General features: G+C 47.5%; 1 protein-coding gene across 4 annotated transcripts in view; it reads left to right on the forward strand.

The window, feature by feature from the left end:
• The window catches only part of BRINP2 (BMP/retinoic acid inducible neural specific 2), a 127676-nt gene extending 103497 nt beyond the window's left edge, over positions 1–24179 (forward strand). For all 4 annotated transcript variants that reach the window (XM_021063690.1, XM_021063688.1, XM_021063689.1 and 1 more), the window contains 5 exons: positions 597–805; positions 14542–14647; positions 17071–17307; positions 19939–20161; positions 22172–24179. In XM_021063690.1, the coding sequence (XP_020919349.1) occupies positions 597–805; positions 14542–14647; positions 17071–17307; positions 19939–20161; positions 22172–23288 (1892 nt within the window). In that variant the 3' untranslated portion in view covers positions 23289–24179. The remainder of the gene's footprint in view (positions 1–596; positions 806–14541; positions 14648–17070; positions 17308–19938; positions 20162–22171) is intronic.

Genomic DNA, 24921 nt, shown 5'->3' on the forward strand with positions numbered 1-24921 from the left:
GGAGGAGGAGGGCACGACCTATGGCTGGGTCCCAGGGCAGAATCAAAAGCTCAGAAGAGGCAGAGTTCTCCCTGCTCTGGGGAGAAGAAAGTGGGATTTATTCTAACATTTAGCTCACTCTCTTGTGGACAAAAAGGAACCCTCCAAAGGTTCAGGCCAGCTGCTGGCATGTGGTAGGTGTTGAGGATTTGATGGGGAGGAGGGAGGTTGAGCTTCAAGGCTTCTGCCCTTTCTTAGGGAGCAGGAATATCCACGATGACTTCTTATAAACAACTTGAGAGAGAGAATTTTATCTTCCCCATGGAGGAAGATTGCCTCAGACAGAGATCAATAGAGGACTTTAAGTGGATAAGCTGGAGGGGCGGGGGATGAGCTTTGGGAGATTACAGAAGCAAGAAGAGAGGAGGAGGGCCACTCCAGCAGTGGTGCCATTATCCTGGGGCACATTCTGGTGAGATCTGAAGATGGGAAGAGGCTGTCCTCAGGCAACAGGCTCCTTCTTAGCTCCATCTCCTTGTTAAAGGGCTTCACATTCCTGTTGGTAGGGGGTTGGGGAGCTGAAGGCCTCACTGATGCACCCATGCTGTTGGCTATAGGAGAAGAGTCCCTGACCATTTTTGTGGACAAGCGGAAACTGAGCCGAAAGTCGGAGACGGCAGGGAGTGCCCCTATAGTCGGGGGCAGTGGGAACAGCTCGGCCGTGTCCCTGGAAACCCTGCACCAGCTGGCAGCCTCCTACTTCATCGACAGAGAGAGCACCCTGCGACGGCTGCACCATATCCAGATAGCCACAGGGGCCATCAAGGTAACGGCCAGAGAAGTGTGGGAGAGGGAGGACAGACAGGCAGGGAGAAGCCAAAGCGAGACCTGGGTCTTAACCAGATCCAAGTCAGCCAGGCCTGACTGACGGAAGTGGGGGAGAAGCTCTGTGATGTGGGTACAACCCCAAACAGCCCTGAGACATGCTCTGGGTCTTCCTTCTGCAGCAGATGGTCCTATGGCATCTAATCCTAAGGCAGGATCCAGGTGAGGGACTGCGGTGAACGGTCTCCAAGGGCCCTGCTCTCCAGGGGTTGCATTCCAGAGGGGGAGGAAGGTCATAAACACGTAAAAATGAGCACAGTAATTCCAGATAATGATGTAAGGAAAAGACTGAGTTGTAGGTACAGATTTCCTGGGGGGAAGAGAGGGAAGCAGCTAGTATTAGCCAGATTGATCAAGGGAGGGCCCGTTGGGTTTAGACTTTGAGGCTGAGATCTGATGATCAGAAACCCGCAGTATGGAGATGAGGGAACAGTGCTCAGGCAGAGGAACAGTAATGCTAAGGCCCTGAGGCAGGAACCAGTGCAGTGCCTGGGTGGAACACAAGAGAAGACTGCTGGGTCTGTGGTGAATGAGAAAGATGCTGGCTCAAGATGAGGTTCAGAAGTCGGCTGGAGCCAGACTGCATGGCTGAGATAAGGAATTTCAATATAAGTCAAAGTGCGATGGCAAACAAGCAGGGGAGTGATATATATGATCAAGAGATCAGTATTTTAGGTCAATAGTTACTATAATTTTAATAACTATAACCTCCATCCCATCCTCTCTACTGACATTTTTCTAAGAAAGTTCAGGTTGTTTGAGGGAAGAGAAGGCTAGTAAAGATACTTGAGAATACTGGATAGTCTGTCTGCCTCTAAATATAAAGTGAGAATGCTGAATGGAGGTCAGTGTGGTCTTAGGTCTTGCCTTTTCCCATCCAAGAATAACATTCTTTATTTATTCATTCAGTGAGTATTTATTGAACACCTGTTCTGTGTCAGGCACTGTTCTGGGTACTGAGAATCCAAGAAAGAGCAAAACGTATCAAAGTCCCTGCTCCCTCGTGAGCAGGGAGATGTAATTAAATACATACATAAGGTCAGGTGGGATTCATGGTATAAATAAAGGAAGTCAGGGATGAGGGCAGAGGGTGATGGAGACATGGTGCTTTAGGGAAGACCAAACCGAGGGAGTGAGCCACGTGGATATCTTGAGAGGGGAGAGCGGAGGGCGAGCACAACTGCCCTGAAGTGGGAATGTGCTTGGTGCGGTCCAGGAGCACCCAGTGGAGCTGGAGGGAATCAAAAGAGGGATGAGGAGGGAGATGAGGCTACAGAGGTTGGATACTGAGGGTATCACTGACTAGGGCAAAGAGGGGAAGGAGGGATCCTGGAGACCCAGGCAGTGACTATTGCAGTGGTCCAGGAAAGAAACAGTGGTTTGGACAAAGCCAGTGTCACAGAGATAGTGAGAAGTTCACCCATTGAGGTTATACCGTGAATGTGGAGCCTCTAGAGAGCTAGCTAAGAAATTGGAAGGGAGTTCCCATTGTGGCGCAGTGCTTAATGAATCCGACTAGGAACCATGAGGTTGTGGGTTTGATCCCTGGGCTCACTCAGTGGGTTAAGGATCTGGCGTTGCCCTGAGCTGTGGTGTAGGTTGCAGACACGGCTCGGATCTGGCGTGGCTGTGGCTGTGGCCAGCAGCTATAGCTCTGATTCGACGCCTAGCCTGGGAACCTCTATATGCTGAGGGTGCGGCCCTTAAGGAAAAAAAAAAAAAAAGAAAGAAAGAAATTGGAAGAAGGGAGTCAAGATTAACCCTAGGACTTTTGGCCTCAGCAACCTGATGAACAGTGATTTCATTAACTGGGAAGGATCGTACTAGGAGGAGGTGTAGATCTAAAAGAAATAAATTGAGTACAGTTTTAGACATATTGGATTTGACATTCCTATTATATATCTAACTAGAAATATCTAACAAGCAGTTGGAATATAAACACCAGGATTTCTGGAGAAAGGTCATGATTGGAGAGAGACAACTTTGGCGTACCAATATATTCATATATATAGTTGGTATTTAAAACTTTGGGAAAGGATGAGATGAGATCACTTGAGGACTGAATGCAGTGAATCAAGTGGCTCCAGGGTTTGGAGTCATGAAGCACATCATTTTTCAGAAGTGGGCCAAAGGAGGATTCAGCAAAGGAGGCTGAGACAGAGCAGAAAGATATGAAGAGAAACCAGAGCTGGGTCCCAAAGCCATGTCAAGAAAGGGTTCTCAAAAGGAGGAAGCAGCCAACTGTATTAAATGCTATTGAGTTGTCAGATTGAGAATTGACCTTCAACTTGGCAATGTGGCAGTAACTGGAACCTAGATAAGAGTAGTTTCATTGGTGTGAAGTGTGCCAAAGGCTGGGTGGAGAAGTTTCAAGGGAGAGAGCAGATGAGCAATCAGAGGAGTAGAGACAGTCTTAAAAGATTTTGCTCTAAAGGCAAATAGGAAAATGGGTGATAACTGGAGAGTGATGTGGGGTCAAGGAAGCTTGTGATTTTGTTTTTAAAATGGGAGGTAGTCCAGAATATTGGTATGTTGGTTTAAACAACTCAGTAGAGAGGGGGAAAGAGATGCTGCAGGAGAGACGGGAGGTAACTGCAGAAGCAACTGAATAAGTAAGACAGGTAGTCTGTGCACAAGTGGAATGGCAGGTCTCCCAGAGGACCACAATAACTTCATCCTTTGTAGCAGGCGATGATACAGAGTCTACAATACAGGTGCACTGGGGGGTGGGGGCAGATGTACTCTTCTGATTTTTCCCCATTTCCTTGGTGAAACAAGCCAAGGCCATGGCTAAAAGGAAGGAATAATTGTGGAGAAAAGAATGTATGAAATGGTCTTTCCAAGAGTTAAATTTACCCATTGACTAGATAAATGGTACGGGTTGTTGAGCAGCACTGAGGGCCAATTTGAGGCTCATGGTCGTAATTACAACACGAGGCCCGTCAGCAGAGTTGGGAGTTTTATCAGCTACATTCAGCACTTCATGTTCAGACAGGTATGGAATAGATAGAGTTGGATTTAGCCTAGGGACGAGTGTGTGTGTGTGTGTGTGTGTAAAATATGCAAGAAAAATAGGCAAAGGAGTTGAGAGTATATCGAAAGGAGAGATTACAGTGATGGATCAAGGGATTTGAGCCCATGAACGGATGATGGAGAGTAAAAAGTTGCCCAGGTCAAAAGATTGGAAGTCTAAGAAGGTTTGATAACTTGTTAGAGGGAAGAGGGGAGAGAAGGTGCAAGTGTGTGATGCTTTATATTGAGATTATAGAGGGTCAAGGACGCAGCCATGGGCGTGGGAGGCTAAGATGGGCTTGGAGGACAGGATGAGGAGTGAGGTGAGGATGCCAGGGGACTGGGAGGCTAGAGTATAAAAAGATACATGGATGCTGAAGTCAGCAAGAATGATAGAGACTTGGGGTTGATAAGGGCGATGGTGGTAAGCAAGCTATATACTGAAAGTCCTCAATGAGTGCGGGCGGGGGGCGGGAGTAACAAAAAAAATAGACTGCAACACGGAGGGGTAGTGGGTTAGTGTCCTGATGGTTCTGGCCTCAAATGATCCAGGAATGGTTGGAGGGGAAGGAGGAACAGTATTCAGGACCTTGGAGTGGCAGACCCACCTCACTCATGCCAACGTGAGGTGTGGGAAAGCATACAGCCACCATTAGAGAAGATTGTGGGGGAAACCACATCCCCAGGATCTGCTAGGTTGTGGTTAGAGCAAAAATTGAGGTTACAGATGTTCTTGTTTAGGACTAATCTTGAGACTCGTTGAGCACGGTGGAGGTTAACTGGAGAAAGGGGTCTGATTAGGGGATGGACAGTGTCTGGAGAGAGCAGCTGCAAGAGGAGGAAGACTGAAGTTCATATGGACTTAGGGTACATTTGGGAGGCTGGTACCTTAGGCATCTTAAAATGATGGAAGAAGGACTGCAGTCACATGGAGGTGGCTTTACCAAGACTAGAGAACTCTGTGGAAGCCCCTCTCCTGCTTCAGTCCTCTACTGGGCTATGTCAAAGGCAGAGAAGAGTTGATTTTATTCATGAAAAGTAGGCCTGGATCAATAACTCCATGGTCTCATTAATGTCTCTTCCTACCCTTTGACCTGGCCTACGTTTCACTTTCTAGGTCTCCACCACCACGGCGCCTCACACTGTTTGTCCAGCTTAGATCCCTTAGTCTATCACAGTCATCACTCCCTTGCATAAATCTCCACCTTGCCCTTTGCTTCTTCTTCGTGCCCACGGCTGTCCCCATAATTCAGAACCCCATTCCTCTACCTGATTGTTCTGCATAATTGGTCTTCTTGTCTGCATTCTCATCTCTGCTCCCTAATTCACTATCTATGGTGCTCGCATAAATGCAGATCATCATGTCTTATTATTTCCTTGCTTAAAATCCTTCTGTGGCTCCTGTCTGTACATGGGACAGAGCCCAAACCACCACCTCCCAGCAGGGGTGGTAGTGTGATGTGGTGGAAAGAACATGGGCTCAAACCCTAGAGTATGAGTTTGGCCACTGCTCTTGGCACGTCTTTGAACAAGTTACCAAACTTCTCCCATCTCCAGATTGTTCCTTCTAAAACTGTTGAATAATTAGAAAAGTTTCTACCTTAAGGGATTTCTGGGAAGATCAAATAAGAAAATATATAGAAAGCATAAGCAACAGTACAAATAGACCTTGAAATGGGATAGTTCCTCTTCTTCTTAACAAAACACTAAGGCCACTGAAGATCTAGCCCTGTTTTTAGTTTCAACTCCAAACAATCCTTTTATACTCTTCTCAACCCTCAACACTTCACTTAGCATTTATACCATGAAGCCAGTCCTAACTACCTACTGGTCTTTATTCAAATATACCATGCTCTCGTGTCTCTCTTCCCTGGTACCTGCTATTTGTTTTCCTTGCCATGCTTGTCTGTTGACCTGACACCTTGTCTGTCTTGGCTCTTCCTAACCCTGCTTTTCTTGGCTCAAAGAAGTCACTTTTAAAAAAATTAATTTGTATTTACATTGGAGTATAGTTGATTTGCCATGCTGAGTTAGCTTCAGTGGTCTGGCAAAGCGGTTCAGTTATACATATATCCATTCTTTTTCAGATTCTTTTCCTATGTAATTTATTACAGAATATGACATAGAGTTATACAGTAGTTTATCTAATTTATATACAGTAGTGTGTACATATTAGTACCAAACACCTAATTTATCCCCCATATACCTTTCCCCTTTGGTAATCGTAAGCTTGTTTTGAAGTTTGTGAGTCTGTTTCTATTCTGTAAATAAGTTCATTTGTTTCACTTTTTTAGATTCCACAAAAAGTGACATCATATTATATTTGTCTTTCTCTGTCTGACTTCAGTTAGTATGATAATCTCCAGGTCAATCCATGTTGCTGCAAATGACGGTCTTTCATTCTTTTTTATGGCTGAGTAATATTCCACTGTGTATATGTACCACATCTTCTTTATCCATTCCTCTGATGATGGATATTTAGGTTGCTTCCATGTCTTGACTGTTGTAACTGGTGTTACAATGAACATTGGGGTGCATGTATCTTTTTGAATTATGCTTTTCTCCAGATAGATGCCTAGGAATGGCATTTTGACATCATATGGTAGTTCTAGATTTAGTTTTTAAAGGAATTTCCATCCTGTTATCCACAGTGGTTGTACCAGTTTACATTCCCATCTACAGTGCATGAGGGTCCCCTTTCTCCAAACCCTCTCCATGTTTACTATTTGTAGACTTTTGGTGATGGCCATTCTGACCAGTGTGAGGGGATATGTCATTGTGATTTTGACTTGCATTTCTCTAATCATGAGCATTGTTGAGCATCTTTTCATGTGCTTTTTGTCCATCTGTCCTCTTTGGAGAATTGTCTTTGTAGACTTTCTGCCCATTTTTTAATTGAGTTGTTTGTTTTCAAAAAGGTAACTCTTTCATGCAGCCTTTCCTGACTCCCAAGGTAGTTAAATGCTTCTCTTCAGTGTTTCCAGCACATGCTTTTTGTAGGGATTATCACTTCAACTATGATTACTGGTTAACATAGAACCTCTGAGACTATAAGGTCCTTGTGTAAGGGACTGGGTCTTAAACATCTTTGGTTCTTGGTAAGAGTTCAGAGCTTGCCAAATTATGGATAGTGAGTAAAGGTTTGTTGAATGAATGAACGAATGAGTAACCTCATTTTTCAAATGGGTTAGCTCTTTTCAGTGTGTGTGCAAGTACATATAAGTGTGTGTAGTTGAGAGAAACAAGGTAGCTGGAGTATCAAGATGTAATGTTAAGAGGACTCTGGTGATGAGGCTGTAACAAATCTCTAGGGACAAGAAACTGGATCAAATCCAGCCACATGGGCCTTGTGAAAGGATGCTAAATACTCCCAGCTTACTCTGTTTCTTGTTGGAACAGGTCTCTACTTTTCCGTCTGTACCCACTTCATCTTCCTGCTTTTCTTATTCAAGTTCTTTCCTCTTTTTTCTAGACTTTCTGTACATCAGTGACTTCAGCCTCCATTTGGCTTTGCCTTGCTCTGAGCTGACTCTGGCCCTGACTATTATCTTTCTGTTGTATCTTTTAGCCAGTGCCATCAGGACAAGGACCCCTCTCTTGTCTTTTGTAGAATCCTCAGTTCCTGGTATATAGTAGGTATTTGATATTATTTGTTCTGAATTTTTTAAGTGTCTGAAATCACCCCTTAATTTTTTTTTCTTGGCATCACAGTTCTAAATTCCCCAGAGCAAGAATCTGGTTCAGGATCCACCTTAGTCCAACATCCTAAAGAGTGGGGGTTATATAATCTCAGGCATGGCTTACTGGACTCATCTCTTTAGCAAGGTCCGTGGGTGGCAGAGTGAGAGGTGGGCAGGCCCTCAAAGCTACATCTGTTCTAGTGCCTGTAAGATGCACATTCTGAAACTGGAACTCAACAGAAGGGCTGCCAGCCTTGATAGTCTCTTCTTGGAACTCCTCAATTACACCTGGATGTGAGATGACTGTTCACCTTCCCTGGAGCTGACTGACCTGGAGTTTCCCTGTTTGGAGAAAAATGGGTTCTCCCCATGGGCTGCAATTCAGTGAACCATGAAAAAACAAGGGTCGTTTAGTATTTTCTCCTACTTCCACTCTCAGGTCTTCATGTTCACATGTCTTAATGACACCTGGAAACGCGCATGACCTGTCCGAGGACACACACCCCTAGACCAAGGAACAAAGGGAGGGGTTGGCATCCCACAGCTCTGCTCTCTTGCTTGAGGTGACATGACCATTTTGTCCTGACAGCAGTGCTGTCCCCCCAGAGACCATGTCTTTGCTTTAACACATGCCATTTACAGATCCATTCAGCAAGGGCACCCTGCAGCCCATACTCTTCCATGGGTGCTACAGCTCCTGCCACTGACTTCCCTCTACTGCACATGCCTTAGTAGGGGCTTTGCTGGCTTCTGGCACTGTCCTTACTTCGGATGGAGGTAGGTGTGTGTGAGGGGTTCTGCTCAACTGCTCAGCTCTGGTGAAGGAAAAATCCTCAAACATATCTGCCTGCTTGTTGTTTCTCCAAGCAAGTGTACTCTTCCTCTGTACCCTTTGTTAGCAACTTCTTTTCACTAACATGGAGAAAGAGGTGTTCGGCCCCCTTTTGTTTATCTAGCACGTGCCTCTGAGACCCCATTGAAATCCCCTTCTTTTGCAAAGTTTACCCTGGTCAGCACACACCTCTATTCGAGGATTATACTGCAGGTGTTTACATGCCCGTCTTCTCTCCATGTACAACAGGAGGGCTCAGAACAGTGGGGACTGTCACATGCATACAGTTCCAGGTCCCTTCACAGTGTCAGGCTTGGATGAGACACTTGAGAAAATGCCAGATAGGAGAAGGCGGGTGACCTGGTTTAGTAGAGACACACTTACTCAAGTGAGAAGACTGGGGATTGGGTTTCAGCCTTGATACTATTTCTGTGACCTTGAGAAGTTACTGAACTCCATCACAGAGACTTAGCAACTGTTTGACTCACCTGTATCCAGGGCTTTTGGTCAGCTGATATGGCTATATCTGTTATTAAAAATATTAAAATGCTTGCATACAAGCTGGTAAATGGGCTTTCCCAATCTGCCATGTGGCACTTTTATCCCTCTCTCGGAATCCCAGGATCTCCCCAAAGGCAACCAAAGACTAATGCCATCAGGAGGCCTCCAGAGCCTTGCTTTGGCCCTATGGCTGGCGCTTCTTCTGATTAGTAGTCTGCACGCCCCTCCCTACCTCCTGATACATATTATATCACCTCTTACTCTACCAAAGGATCAGTTGACACCAAATGATACAGTTGACATGAAAACACTTGCAAACTATAAAGGGCTAAATGCATATTCATTCCATCCATAATACCTGGGAAGGGATCAGAGCCCTGAAGGAGGGGAGGGCCAATTTCCTAGTTGCACCTCATCCCCTGCTTAATGGAAGGCTGAGGAAGGACTTGGTGGGATGGGTTTGAGAAGCTCATGAGCTGCCTGCAGAGAGCCCACACAAAAAGTTTATGTGGATCACGGGATGGTGAAAGGGAGTGGTGAGAATGTAAATTGGTGGAGACCACTATGTAGAACAGTATGGAGGTTCATTAAAAAACTAAAAATTGAGCTATCATATGATCCAGAAATTCCACTCCTGGGCATATATCCAGAGAAAATCACATATAATTCAAAAAGATACATGCACCCCAATGTTCATAGCAGCACTACTTATGATAACCAAGGCATGAAGGCAACCTAAATGTCCATTGACAGATGAATGGATAAAGAAGATGAGGTATATCTATACAAGGGAATATCACTCAGAGGTGTGTATATATATCTATATATATATATAGATATATACACACACACACACAAGGGAGTATTACTTGGCCATTAAAAATGAAATAATGCCATTTGCAGCAACATGAATGGATCTAGTGATTATCATATTACGTGAAGAAAGAGAAAGACCAATACCAAACCATTGTCACTTTTTTTTTGTGGTGTCTGAAAAAATACAAATGCACTTATTTACAAAGTAGAAACAGACTCATAGACTTCAAAATTAAATTTAGGGTTAGCAAGAGGGGAAGGTGGTGGGATAAATTAGGAGTTTGGAATGAAAATATTACATACTGCTATATATAAAATAGAAATATTACATACTGCTATATATAAAATAGATAACTAACAAAGACCTACCATACAGCACAGGGAACTATACCCAATATCTTCTAATAACCTATATGGAAGAGAATAAAAAAGTTATATATATATATAAAACAATCACTTTACACTTGAAACTAACAACATTGTAAATTAAATATATTTCGATAATTATTTTGAAAAGGGAGCAGCTCTCACAAAGCATCCTTACAGTGACTTGTCTTTATCCCTCGCTGCGGCAGCCTGGGATTCAATTTGCAGTGCTTTTAATCACGCACACTCTCAGCCACTCTCCTGGCCGGCCCTATCGCTCACAATTAGAAGTCCATTTTAGGGCACTCAGCTTCGCAGGTGCTCCCATAGGCAGGAGGAGAGCCGCCAGAGAGTGAAGGGCTGGGGAGGGGAGCAGACTCACCGGAATGAAGATTTGCACAACCTGGTATTTATGGAAAATTGGATGTGCTAATGAACCTGAGATCCATCAGGGCTTTCTGAAGGCAGGACGGTCTCTGTCAACAGACCAATTAGCACACAATTATTTTCTCTTTCTGAAAGCTTATCTGAGACCCTCTTTGAACGTGTGCGCCTGAGTGAACTGTACTTTCTGTTATCTCCGTGGACTCGCTGGATAATCTGCCGAAGCTGTCTGCCTCTTCTACAGAGAGCAGCACAAGCTTCTCTCGACCAATCCACCAGCGACTCTGGGACTGGCATCACTTGGCGGGAGGGGTCCTCAGCTCATTCTGCTTATCAAGCCAGTGCTGGGGGAACATTTGCAAGAGGACCCTCTCCAGTGCCCCTCTACCTTTCTACCTCCTTGCTTCTCTAGGGAGGACAGAGGTAGTGCAGAGCAGAACAGTGGGAAAAGCCATGACTTCGGGGTCTAGTAAAACCTGAGCAAGGGAGTGCCTGTCATGGCTCAGAGGTTATTGAACCTGACTGGGATCCAGGAGGATGCAGGTTGGATCCCTGGCCTCGCTCCCGGATCCCGAGTTGCTGTGGCTGTGGTGTAAACCGGCAGCTGTAGCACCGATTGGACCCCTAGCCAGGAACTTCCATACCCTGTGGGTACAGCCCTAAAAACAAACAAAAACACCTGAGCGCGCCTGCCTTAAATCTTTGCCTCTAACAGGAAGTGAGCAGGGGGACTGTGGTCTTTGTCTCTTCCTCATTCTCATCCTTGGTGCCACAATTAACAAAGTGAAGCTACTCACACCCTTTCAGTGACTTACCTAATTGACTGTCCTCTTGTGGAACTGACCTTTGGAAATAGCAAAGGAAAAATCAGAAAATAGCATCAGAGTCAGCACCAGAATGCGGAATGAGATGGCCGTGTGGGTGGGGTGGGGGGGGGCAGGTGTTCGATAGGTAGGGATAAGGGCAGGATAAAGGCAAGGAAAGTGGCTGTGCTCTGCTCACCCCTCTGGGAGTCATCTTACTTCTACATAAGGCATGTAGCTTTCTCCCTGCCTGGACCTGCTGCTGGTGAGTGTTCGACTCAAGAGTGGGTGGATAGAAAAGCCAGTGCGGAGCTCAGTGACAGTATGGTGGCCAGCTTCACTCGAGGCAGTCTCTCCAGTACCATGCCCACCATCCCACTCTGCCCTGCAGCCACCCCCATTCCGAGAGAGGCAGGCTTCCCCAGAATAGCGGGGCTAGTCCTTGACCATGGTTGGTCTTATAGGGAGTTTTGCACAGTATGACGAAGACTTTACCTTGAAATAAGCCTGGCTTCACCTTCCCACTGCAGTCTGACACCTAGCCAATCACCAACTCACTCAATACAGAGGCATAATTCAGCACCTTGTGCCCACCTGTGGAGGAGGCAGGACCGTGTGTAACACCAGGATTCTAGAAACAATGTTTCCACTTGTCCTTAAACTTATGGCAGGGACTGTGTCTTATGCACTGTGAGTTTGAGATTCTTCTTGAATATTCGATAAATGAATAAATGAGATGAAGAATGAGTGAATGAGTTAAACGAAACCTAGCCCTGCAGGTGACTAGCCGTGTGACCTTGAAGAAATCATCGAAGCTGTCTGACCTGGGTTCCCTCATCTGCAATATAAGGATGATATCCCAAGTCTCTACAATGTGTCTTGCCCCATGTTCATGTTTGGAGGAGAGGGCAGATATTTTGGATAAACTGGTCTATTCAGACTTGTATTTAAGAGTGATGCCATCTATATGGGTTTGACCCATTTTAATTTTCTGTAGCCTGCTGCCATGCCCTTCAGGGGACATGGGGCATTGGACTGAACCTGGAGGACTCAAAAATCAGAATCCTGTTTCAGCTCCTCAACAGCTCTGTCATGCTCTTGGACCTTGGTTTCCTTCTTTGAAAAGGGATCATAGATTTGTGTCAGAGTCAGTGTGAAGGTTAAATGGGATGATATTGGAGGATGAACTTGGAAGCTGTGGAGAGGCTGTTCAGCCTATCATGGTCTTGGTCCCGTTCCCCATCCAGGCTGGGTCTTGCTGTCTCTCACACACTGAGTCTGTTGCTACCCCTTGATCTTCATCTGCAATTACCTCTTTTTTTCCCAGTTCCCCACCCCCCGCTTCCGTCCCATCCATACTCATTTTTCAAGACCAATTTATGCAGTACCTTCTCCACGATGCCTTCTCAGACCACTCGAAGCTACAAGGATCTCTCTTTTCTCTTTACTGTGTTATTAGTATTATACCATCACTCTGTCCCATGTGTATTTTTAAGATTGAGTGTACTCAATTCTCTTGAATTCTGTCACTTACCCTTTGGTATTCACTGTGTTAACCAGCAGCATGGCATACACACACACCACACACTTTGGAAGCCGTGTGTTGTAGATCATGCCAGCCCTTCTTTTCTTCACAGTGCTTCCCCTCCCCTCTCCTCCTGCCCACTTTCTCTTCCTCTTTAAGGACCAACCCAGTTGGCATCTCCTCTGCAACTTCCTCCCTTGTTCAAACTTGTGCTTTCCTCGGGGTTCATCATGACGTGTTGCTTCTGCTCCACACGGATGTGTATCATTCGGCTGTGTGCACACCTGCCTCCCCCACAGGTTGTAACTTCCTGGAGGACACGCCACGTAACTTGGACATCCTCGTGCCCACTTCTCTACCCCACAAAGCCTGGAACGGATTACTTGTACATTCTCTAATTTACTGAGGACCTACCATGTGCCAGACACTGCATTAATTGCCGTTGACAACATGGTGAGCAAAAAAAACTATAAGCTTACCTCTGTGGAGGCGTTAGTATGTGGAGGACCCAGGCTTTAACCAAACACTCGCAGGAAAGGATGGAAAGCTGTGACTTGCATGCCTGCTGCAGAGCAGAGGTGCCTGGAGCTAGGAGAGAAGGTCAGAGGTATCAGGGCCGACTTCCTTGAAGAACTCCGAGAAAGGCACTCTATGAATGTTTGATAAATTGCGTGGAATTGAACAGTGGCTGCTCAATAAATACCCCTTGATTGGTTGATTGATTGTTGGCAAAGCCTTCCGAGATCCTGAGAAGAAAGGGCCTCAGGTCCCCATCACTCTTATTACATAATTATTTCAGTGCATTTAAAGCTTCTCATTTTTCATCTTATACTTTAAACATCAGGGAAAAACGGATAGGCCAACTTTATAATATTTTAAAATGACTCTTCGGTGTTTTGGAATATTACATAGCTATAAGAGTTTATGTATATTTAATATACTTATTAAAATATGCAGTAAGCCCATGGCTGATTTTCTCAAAGGACGTCTCAGTGCCGAGGTGGGACTTAAATGTTTAATATTAATAATAATACTCATAACTCATATTTCTCCTGTGCTTTTCATCTTCGGGCTCCCTAAAGCCTCTGAGCACCACATTGGGTGGATGCAGCTGGGCTCACCAGCAGGCTGATAGCATCAGCATCTGGCCTCCTGTCTTCCTCTGGGGGTGGGCACAAAGGGGAACTCCAGCTTGAAGGTCCAGCCTCCTCTGCCTGCATTGAGTTTCCTCTTCCCAGACACAAATTTTGGGGGAGTTCCTGTTGTGGCTCAGTGATAACAAACCCGAATAGCATCCATGAGGACACAGGTTTAATCCCTGGCCCCGCTCAGTGGGTTAAGAATCCGGCACTGCCATGAGCTGTGGTGTAAGTTGCAGATGCAGCTCAGATCCTGCATTGCTGTGGCTGTGGCATGGGCCAGCAGCTGTAGCTGATTTGACCCCTAGCCTGGGAACTTCCATATGCCACAGGTGTGGCCCTAAAAAGACGAAAATAAACAAAAAAATAGACAAAATCTCCCTCTGCAAGGTTTCCACGTATAGACGATCACTTCTGCCTTCCCTACACCATTGATACTCACAAACTTAGGACAAGAAAGAAAATGGCTTTATGCTCCCAGGGTGGGGAGACCTACATCTTTCCTGGAGCTGGTCACTGACAGGACACGGAGCCTGAGATGGGCTGACCGGAAAAGGGCAGTGGGAAGGGAAAATTTTGACTTGTTATCTAAACCCACACCCTGCCCTTCCCTCTCTAGGTCACAGAGACCAGGACCGGCCCCCTGGGCTGCAGCAACTACGACAACCTGGACTCGGTCAGCTCCGTCCTGGTACAGAGTCCGGAGAACAAGGTGCAGTTACTCGGTAAGCAGCCCTGTGATGATTTTCATGCTTTTCATACCTGGTCAAAAACAATTTGGATCTTTCATGTGAAGAAGTCCTCCCTGCCTTATTTGGCTTCTAATGGCAAGAACTACCACCAGTTCTGGGACCAGTATTTAACAACTTGCTGTCATTCTCTTGAGAGAACTCTTGATGTGGTTTACTTGACACCTAGACCATCGCTCAAACCACTCGACACGCAGATCCTCCTGCCTCCTAGTCCTTCCCAAGACCTCTGCCACTACCCTGCAGCAATAGCACACCCATCCTCATATGCCTCGGTCTAGTTCGGTGATCTCTTGTGTTGTGCAAAGAACCCGCTGCTTTATCCTAAGGACACATTAGGGGAGCAGCTGGCCTTTGCAGAGTGGTTATGAGGCACCATCTCTAGCTCGGCTAAGAGCTGTACCAAGTGTGGGACCGTGGGAGAGTGGCCCTGCTTTCTGCTTTCAGTCTGCTGTCTTCCATGGGGGACCAAACTCAGGAGACGGGTTTGAGAGGAATGGGAGCCTCAGCATCAGAAAGGCCAAAGGAATGGCAATGATGTGAGATTTGGAGGCTGGGAAGCACTCAGGTCCTGTCCTCCGTCCCCCAGAGTGCCATGCCAACGATTCAGATGGAGCTCTTTGGCAGTGGGAAAAGTTCCTTCTTCTTAAGACCTAACTGAATTGGACTCTGTTTAAGATATTATTGTCTTGGTATCATAAAAACAATAGCCCTCTCCCAGGATCTCTGATTACAAACTCCAGGCAACCCGAGCCAGATGCAAGCCCTCTGTGCTTTAGGAATCAAATATAGAATGCAAAGGAGGAGAAGATGCCTTTATTGAAAGCCACCCGATGCGCTTAGCATCCTTCTCCTCCGTCCCTGGATGGGCTGGGTTTGTGTCTGGAAATTAGCGAAGAGAGAAGTTCAGAGTGTCTGGTGGTTCATTTGGAATAGTTTATGCCGTTTAATTTTATAGCCCATCACTCATGCAGACATTGCTTGGGGCACTTATCTTATAGCAACAGGAAATGTTATGGTGAGGAGGAGGGAGCTGGTGGGGGAGGTGAAAGGAAAGGACTTGGAGAGGGGTGAGTGTTGAAAGCCAGCGAACATGGACAGGGTGTGTGGAGAGGGCTGCTCTAGTGTCACTGTGGGCACAGCGTCAGGATTTAGGGGCCGTTCAGAACAGGAGGTGGATCTCAAATAAGAACGACAAACATGTATTGCACCTGCAATCCTGGACTTGAGGTCTGCTGACATAGGGATGCACACTTTGGGATCTCTAATTTCCTGCCAAGGACAAGGTCAAGGGTGTGAAAATAAAGAGTTGGCGGATATTTGATAACGGGAGCTCGTCACATCGAGAAGTCTGTGCGTCTCCTGCTCTCTTGGCATAGCGTTTCACAGTATCCCTCCACGGCTGCATCCCTGTCCTTCATTCCTCTCTTGACATGCTTCCAACAGCCACCCTGTGTGGCCTGAAGCCAACTCGGAGTATATTCTGCTGCTGGTAACCAATATCCACCCCAGATGGGTAGGAAAACTGAAGCTTGCAGCAATTGAGTGGATTATATCCAAGACCAGAGGCAGCTAATTAGAAAAGAGAGCCGGGAGACATGCGTGTCTATCCAGGCTTGACTGAACTTGGAGCATCCACCACCATCCTGCTTTCAACTCTCCTTGAGGTTAAATCATGACATGGGCAGCCAGTCCCACTTATGTAGTGTGACCTGATGGGACAAGGGGGTGGGATCTGACACCAAGCCTACTCTACTAGTCTTGGGACTTTGGCGGGTCACTGGGCTTGGATTTCCTCACCTGTAAGAGCCTCGGCTATGACCGCAAGTGTTCCATGCAGTCATATATGGAAAGTTTGCCATACCTGGCCAGTACATACCCACAATACCTGTCCCTACCTCCTAAGCAGGGCAGCCTCCTTGGTTAAGGTGAGGGGCCAAGAGGGTTGGCATTCAGGGACATCCCAGGAGGCCTGCTGCTAATCTGAGAAGCTAGAAACCAGATGGCTGTTGGAGGCAGAGCAAAAAGCCTATCAAGCCTTGATTCTTCCCCCACGAGGGCTATAAGCTCTTCCTTTATCTGCAACACCGTCCCATTTCCATCCCAGAAATGCTGACGTGTAGCCAATAAGCCTGTTCAGATGATATGCACGCTCTCAATTTGGCTGACATGAGGGGTTCGACTGAGCCTTGAGCTTTGATGTCCCCATCTGTCACTGGGGCAGCGGTAACCCTCTATCCCAACCAGCTCAGCAGGATTAGGCCCTGGGATGGCCCTGCTTGGGGCCCAGGATGTACACGTCAGCAGAACCCCAGCTGGGGATTCTGAAGCCTTGGGTGTGGGAAACTGAGTATCCATTGGCCTGCCTAGTGGTCCCCCCACCCACATCCTTTGCTTAGGCCTGCAGGTGCTGCTGCCCGAGTACCTGCGTGAGCGCTTCGTGGCCGCCGCACTCAGCTACATCACATGCAGCTCCGAGGGTGAACTCATCTGCAAGGAGAATGACTGTTGGTGCAAGTGCAGTCCCACCTTCCCGGAATGTAACTGTCCCGACGCCGACATCCAGGCCATGGAGGACAGCCTGCTGCAGATCCAGGATGCATGGGCCACTCACAACCGGCAGTTTGAGGAGTCAGGTGAGCAGTCAGCCAGCCCAGATTTCCTCCCTGTGGCTAGGAGGTGGCCGTGAGGTGCTGGACAAGAATTCAGGGCACTCATCATGGCTCCAGGCCCAGCCTCATAACTGGCTCCATGACCTCCAGTGGGTTATATTAGCCACCCCGAGGCTCAAGTCATTTTCTTTTGTTGTATATGCAAATAGACCTAATACCTACCAAAGAGACATGTTTCAAGGACTTAATAAGCTGAGGTAAATATAATTGAGGCCCTAAGCTACAAATTCCACAGTGCCTGCAGGTAAGGTGCACAGTGAATGTTTGTTGAATGAATGAAGCACATAGCGTATTACTAGGAGGCACGGAGGACATGCTGGTTATTGCTTACTGCAGGTATGATGGATACCAATGTCACCTCGAGACTTAGATTCAGAGGACTTGGTTCGGAGTCCTTGTTCTGTGTGACTGACTGTTCCCCCCAAATTCATTATGTTGAACATCTAATGCCTAAGATGATGGTATTAGGAGGTGGGGACTTTGGGAGGTGATTAGATTGTGAGAGCAGGGCCCTCATGAATGGGATCGGTGCTCATTTACAGTGGTCGCAGGGAGATCCCTTACCTGTCCACCCTTTGAGGACCCAGCAAGAAATCGGCTCTCTGCAACACAGAAGAGGGCCTTGGGTTGCTACCAGACACTGCTAGTAGCATCCTGGCTTGGACTTCCAGCCTCTGGAAATATAACTCTGTTGTTTATAAGCCACCCAGTCTGTAGTGTTTTGTTATAACCTCTTGGATGGGCCTAACATACTCTATACTGAGCCATTCGATTAAGCCATGCAGCTTCTCAATGCCTCCATTTCTTTATCTGCAAATGAGGGAAAGTGCTAACAGGAGGTGGATGGATGGCTCACATGGAACACTGTAGACAGAATTAAAGCATAAAGAACTCTGCATGATATAGTCATTCACTTCAGTACTAAATGAACTAAACCAGGCTAAATGAATAAGAGTTGTATGGATATAGCTCAAAAACCTGAATGCTGGAGTTCCTGCTGTGGTGCAGTGGGTTAAGAATCTGACTCTAGTGGCTCAGGTCACTCACTGCAGAGGCATGGGTTTGATCCCTGGCCTGGCATGGTGGGTTAAAAAGGATCTGGCATTGCTGTAGTAGTGACGTAGCTCACAGCTGTGGCTTGGATTCAAGCCCTGGCCCTGGAACTTCCATATGCCATGTGTGCAGCCATAAAAAACAAAAAACAAAACCCCAAAAAACCCTTAATGTTGGATAAAACAAAGCAAATGAAAAAGGTTAAATAACATTTATATGTAATATTATTAAATATAAAACATACCAAATACTATTTATATGATGTCTAAGAACAGGCTAGCCAATACTTAATTTTTAATGGATAAATACATTTATAGAAAATGTTACAAAATACACGACAGTGATAAAACATTTCAGAGAGACGTTACCTCTAGATAAAGATGGGAGGGAAGTTTAGGGCTTTCAAGTGTATTTGCTTTGCTTTATTTCTTAAAAAAATTTGAATTCAATATGGCAAAATCTAGGTGGTAGGCATGTAGGAATCTAGCTTGTCATTCTCTGTGCTCTTTTGCATACCTAAGTGTTTCATAAAATGAACTGTGCACATGCTAGTTGTTAATGTCATTGCTAGGCGTGATTTTTTTTCCCCGATCATGTGGGTAAGGGATGAAGGACCAGGGGCTTGAGAAATCAGAATGAGCTGAGGTCCTAGGCACTTCCACCTCAAGTCCCAGAGAAGGCATTCGGTAGCTAAGGGTATAGCCTCCCAGCCTCAGCTGCACTGGATGAATAGGGGGCAGTGTTAGGTAATGGCTTGAGTTATGGAAAAGGGCTTTCTGCACTATGAATTACTGCTAGTGAGTGAAGCAGGGCAGTTTGGACCCCCACTGGGAGACCTAATGGCTGCAGGTCCCAAGTAAAAGCAGACCCATGGACAGAGATCTGAGCATGAATTCAGAAAACACATTGTGCCCAGAAAGCTTGGAGGAAGACTCAGACCTACAGTAGGAGCTAAGAACCAGAAAGCACATTGCTTCTGGATTAGCTCCAAGAAAGAACAGGTATCTGGCCAAGAGATTTCAAAAGAGAGGAAGGGTGTCCTAGAGTCAGAAAGAAGGATATAGAGGGGAGAGGCTGGTCTCAGACACCGAAAGGCTTCTAAGCAGACTTCCAAGCTGGGTGCTTGTCCCCGCTTGCCAGTCTCACGTGCCCCCACCTTTAGGAGTGCCTCACGCCTTCCCCAAGGGTGCTGTGGTGCAAAGAAGACTGAATGACTGAGACGGAAGTATAAAGGGCAAAGAGGTGCATCTCAAGGTCACTGGCCCCGTGGGTGGTGACAGAGAGGTTTTGAAATTCAGAAGCATTGTAGAGACAGGAAGGATGGGAAAGAATCCCAAAGCCATATCTTATGGCCGTCAATCATTTTTCAATAAGGTTGTTTAAAAAGAAAGAAAGAAAAGGGCCTGGGAGAGTGGGTGTGAAGCCTCCATCCTCATACAGTGATTGACAGTCTGATGGCTCTGGAGGAGGGGGTCCTCCTGCCCTCCCGGAGTCTGCATAGGGGGGCCCCCCTCAGCCCAGCCCCCTTGTCCTTACCCACAGAGGAATTCCAGGCCCTGCTGAAGAGGCTGCCCGACGACCGGTTCCTCAACTCCACAGCCATCTCCCAGTTCTGGGCCATGGACACCAGCCTCCAGCACCGCTACCAGCAGCTGGGAGCCAGCTTGAAAGTGCTGTTCAAGAAGACCCATCGGATTGTCCGCCGGCTCTTCAACCTCTGCAAGCGCTGCCACCGGCAGCCCCGCTTCCGCCTGCCCAAGGAGAGGTGAGCATCCCAGTTGCCAGAGCCAAAGCCATACCGCCCACAACAGCACTGAAGCCGGAGAGAGGAGCCCTGTCCAACAGGGCAAGTCTGGGTGTGCTGACCCACATGCGGCCTTGTAGAGTCTCTTGCTGGCTTGACTTACTTGGGTGTCATTCTCAGTCATGGCTTATGTCTGAAGGGAGAGAGAGAGGAAAGGAGGAGAGAGGCAGCTTTGATATATCTTATGGTCAATTTGAATGTTATTCTAATAATATTCAAATTCTCACTTGTTTCCATTTTAATAAGTCTTTTAGGAAAGGAAGGGGTGGAATTAAAGCTTGTACACCAATTCCATGTGATAAGAAACAGACAGTGGGAGTTCTCATTGTGGCACAACAGAAAGGAACCCGACTAGTATCCATGAGGACACAGGTTTGATCCCTGGCCTCACTCAGTGGGTTCAGGATCCAGTATTGCCATGAGCTGTGGTGTAGGTCGCAGACGCGGCTCAGATCCCACATTGCTGTGGCTGTGGTGTAGGCCGGCAGCTACAGCTCTGATTAGACCCCTAGCCTGGGAGCTTCCATATGCTGCAGGTGTGGCCCTAAAAAACAAAAAGAAAAAGAAACACACACAGTGGATTGTTCCCAACAAGTGACTGTTCTGAGTCACGGAGGTGGGTGACCAGAGGCCCTGTGTCCTCGGGAACAGAGAGGCACTGGATGTTCTCAGGCCCTCACTCTTCTGTGCACTCTTTCACGCGTGTGTTCAAGCAATCAACAAGCTTTTCTGAAGTCCACGTTGTAGGTCCTAATAGTAAGCAGTGAGGGGTATTTGTTATTTGGGGAGATAGAATAAATATACAGGAACGTCAAGTTTGGAAAATTACTGCTCTGTGGCAGCCACTTAAATTCATGTTCGTGGAGCACATTTCAAAGGCATGGGCTGACAATAGCACAGGCCAGAGAGAAAAACCACTAGGGAGAATGCAGTCTTGGCCAGATGGTGCAGGAGGTGGTGGAAGTGGACTGGTACATGCAGGAGAGAGCCGTCCAGGAGGGGGCGCTGCCCTCGCAGCAGCCCAGAGGTGGACCTCTCACTAAGGCCCAGGTGACAATCAAGCATGAGTGACAGGACAAACCAGCCAGGGCTTTTGGGAAAGGCTCATTTCTTTTTAACAAATAATTAGTAAATGCTTACCAGGCACAGGGAACAGTCCTAGTTTCTGAGAATATGTTGGTGAATGTCACAGTGGCCCTGATCTCGGGGCATTTGCCTGCCAGGAAGCCAACTTCTGACCAAGTCAACAATAAATAAACACAATCAGTTTTGATACCAAGCGCTGCTATGGATAACATCAAAGTGAGCTGGTGTGATAGAGAGGGACAGGGTGGTTCTTCTGGTAGGGGAGTCACGGAAAACCTCTTTGAGGAGATATCCCAAGAGCTGAAATCTAAGTCTTAGGAGGGAGCCAGCCCTAGAAAAGCCCTGTCCTGGGTGAAAGAGTTCCAGCAAGTGCAGAGATGGTGGAGGCAGAAAGAAGTTGGCATGACATTTGGGAAGTTTGGAGAGCCTGTTGTTGGAAGAGGCTGAAAACTAGAGTTGATAGGAAAGACATTGGAGATCTTCCATAGGTTTTTTTTTTCCCAAGGCTTTCCTGTTCCCATTTTTTTCTTTTTTTAATTAAAAATTTTTTAATTGTTATTTCCCCAATACAATTTTTTTCTACTGTTCTATAGGCTCTTGAATAAGGGAATGAGGCGGTACTGCCTCGGGAGGGGTGAGCCTGGCTGCTTTAGCGCAAGTTTGATGTCAGATCTCTCTGGGGTTGATCCATCAAACGCCCAGCTCCAGGCCTTGCTCAGTCATCCCAAAGAGGTAGAGTAGGATTTCCATCATTCAGAGAACCTGGGGCTTTTATCTTGCTCATTGCCTTCCCTGCCTAGTAGTTGGTCTCCTGCTGCCCTTAGGGAAGCAGCAATGCACGGCCTCCTATGACTCTTGCTTCATTTTTCTCTTCCCTCCCCAAAGGTCCTTGTCCTACTGGTGGAACCGAATCCAGTCCCTGCTCTACTGCGGAGAAAGCACCTTCCCTGGCACCTTCCTGGAACAGAGCCACAGCTGCACCTGCCCCTACGACCAATCTTCCTGCCAGGGCCCCATCCCCTGTGCCTTGGGGGAAGGGCCCGCCTGTGCCCACTGTGCCCCAGACAACAGCACACGCTGTGGGAGCTGCAACCCAGGCTACGTGCTCGCCCAGGGGTTGTGCCGCCCTGAGGTGGCTGAGTCCCTGGAGAACTTTCTGGGGCTGGAGACAGACTTGCAGGACCTGGAGCTGAAGTACCTGCTGCAGAAGCGGGACAGCCGCATCGAGGTGCACTCCATCTTCATCAGCAACGACATGCGGCTGGGCAGCTGGTTCGACCCCTCCTGGAGGAAACGCATGCTGCTCACCCTGAAGAGCAACAAGTACAAGCCCGGGTTGGTGCATGTGATGCTGGCCCTATCCCTTCAGATTTGCCTCACCAAGAACAGTACCCTGGAGCCTGTCATGGCCATCTACGTCAACCCCTTTGGGGGCAGCCACTCGGAGAGCTGGTTCATGCCCGTGAATGAGGGCGACTTCCCCGACTGGGAGAGGACTAACGTGGACGCAGCTGCCCAGTGCCAAAACTGGACTATCACCTTGGGAAATAGGTGGAAGACCTTCTTTGAGACAGTCCATGTTTACCTGCGGAGCCGCATCAAGTCCCTGGATGACAGCTCCAATGAGACAATCTACTATGAGCCTCTGGAGATGACTGACCCCTCCAAGAACTTGGGCTACATGAAAATCAACACCTTACAGGTCTTTGGCTACAGCCTGCCCTTTGACCCCGATGCCATCCGGGACTTAATTCTCCAGTTAGACTACCCATATACTCAAGGTTCCCAGGACTCTGCCCTCTTGCAGCTCATCGAGCTTAGGGACCGGGTCAACCAGCTCTCTCCCCCTGGCAAAGTCCGGCTTGACCTGTTCTCCTGCTTGCTCCGGCACCGGCTCAAGCTGGCCACCAATGAGGTGGGCAGGATCCAGTCCTCCCTGAGGGCTTTCAACTCCAAGCTGCCAAACCCCGTGGAGTATGAGACAGGAAAACTCTGTAGCTAATGGGGGACCCACTCCAGCACTGGGCAGGGAGGGGATCCATGAATCCGGGGCGCAAAGATCACCTAAGCCCTCACCTTAGTGCCAACAGGGTGCTCCCTTAAGACTGTCAGCACCCAGCTGATGGGACCTCGGGGCTTGGACTGATGCAGGCAGGAGAGGAAGAAACAGCCACGGCACACACGCGCACACTCACCACGCACGTGCACACAGCCGCACGCACTTGCACGGGGAAGCTACAGTTCAGCAGCCTGGAATCTGTAAAGTCGGTGCTTTCTCAAATGGATGCGGTTGAAGGAGAGGAGCCTAGGGAGAGATTCAGGAAAAGAACCAGCCAAACCCTGCAACACACAACTTCTTAAAAGTGATTCTTATCATTCAAGAAAGCCAGAGGGAACAGCAGTGGGAGGGTGAGCGCTGCCTCTCCCTCGGTGGTGGAGTCACTTTTCTATTCTTTTTAACCAGATTTCTTAAAATGGTGTTGTTTCGTGATTGGTTCTTACTTTTTGTACGCTGCCTCCTCTAAGCCCTCCAGACATGGACTGCTCCTGGAGCCGGCTCCCCTGGGAAACAAAAAGTGACACCCTCAGAGGACGGCTAAGGGCAGGCAGGCAGCCCTGCTCCCCCTCCCTTGGGCCCCTAGCTTCCTTGGCCTCCCCCCGTTTCAGGGCCGGGCGTGCTCCACGTTCCCCTCGGGATCCATCTGGTGCTCCTCTCCCAACAGCATCCCATTTTGTCCAAGAAAGCAGCTCTGTCAAGTTAGAGACCATGTATAGGGACATTTTCTTTAAGAAAAAAACAAAAAAACAGAAAAATATGTATTTTGTGTTTGTTTTTCTTGTCAATCTGCTCCAGCCACAAGAACAGAGGAGTAAAAGTTTAACTGGTTTAATACATATATTTTTAAAAAGGCTTTGTTTTGAGGAGACACATGAGAGAAAAAGAAAAAAGAAGTATCATTCCCTGGGCCGCCTGGATTTTTAAAAATTTGCTCTGTGTGTGACACATGGGCATCCATGGAGGGTGGGTATTGCCATCTAGGAGACTAGTTGACCAGTGTGCACACAGTGAGTGCATATCTGCCTTGACTCTGTGTGCGTGTGTGTGTGTTTGCGCGCCTGCGTGCACACATGTGCGGGGGGGGGGGGAGAAAGGGAGGCGAGGGGGGTGAGGGAGATGGGGGGAGAGTACTACTAAATGAAGAATGGAGTAAGGCAGGATTCTTCCAGAGGGTTATCTGGCTATGCCTCCCACCCCCGCCATTCCCTCTTCCCAGGTGTGAGGGCTCACACAAGTCCTACGAGTGCATAGTAGACTGGCCACTATTAAGAATAATATGAACGTGTTGGGGCACAAGCCTACCAAAGGGGGCTCCTCCTGGCCTACACCGCTGTGGACATCAGGAGAATCTTTCACACTCTCCCCCTCACGGTCTGGGATCGCCCCTTGGAGGGAACTGGGATGGATGAAGACATGGGTACTGGTTTTCTTCATTCTGTCTGATTAGTGCTTTCCCAGCCTAAAAGGCAGGTTTGACATAAGCCACACAGAACAATGCATCATTCTCCCTTAGTGCCTCCCCAAGGTGGTATGAGAATCATTTCATAGCAAATCTTTTGGAGAACCAATTCTGTCT

The sequence above is a fragment of the Sus scrofa genome, chromosome 9 (assembly GCF_000003025.6).
Source record: "Sus scrofa isolate TJ Tabasco breed Duroc chromosome 9, Sscrofa11.1, whole genome shotgun sequence".
NCBI lineage: Eukaryota > Metazoa > Chordata > Mammalia > Artiodactyla > Suidae > Sus > Sus scrofa.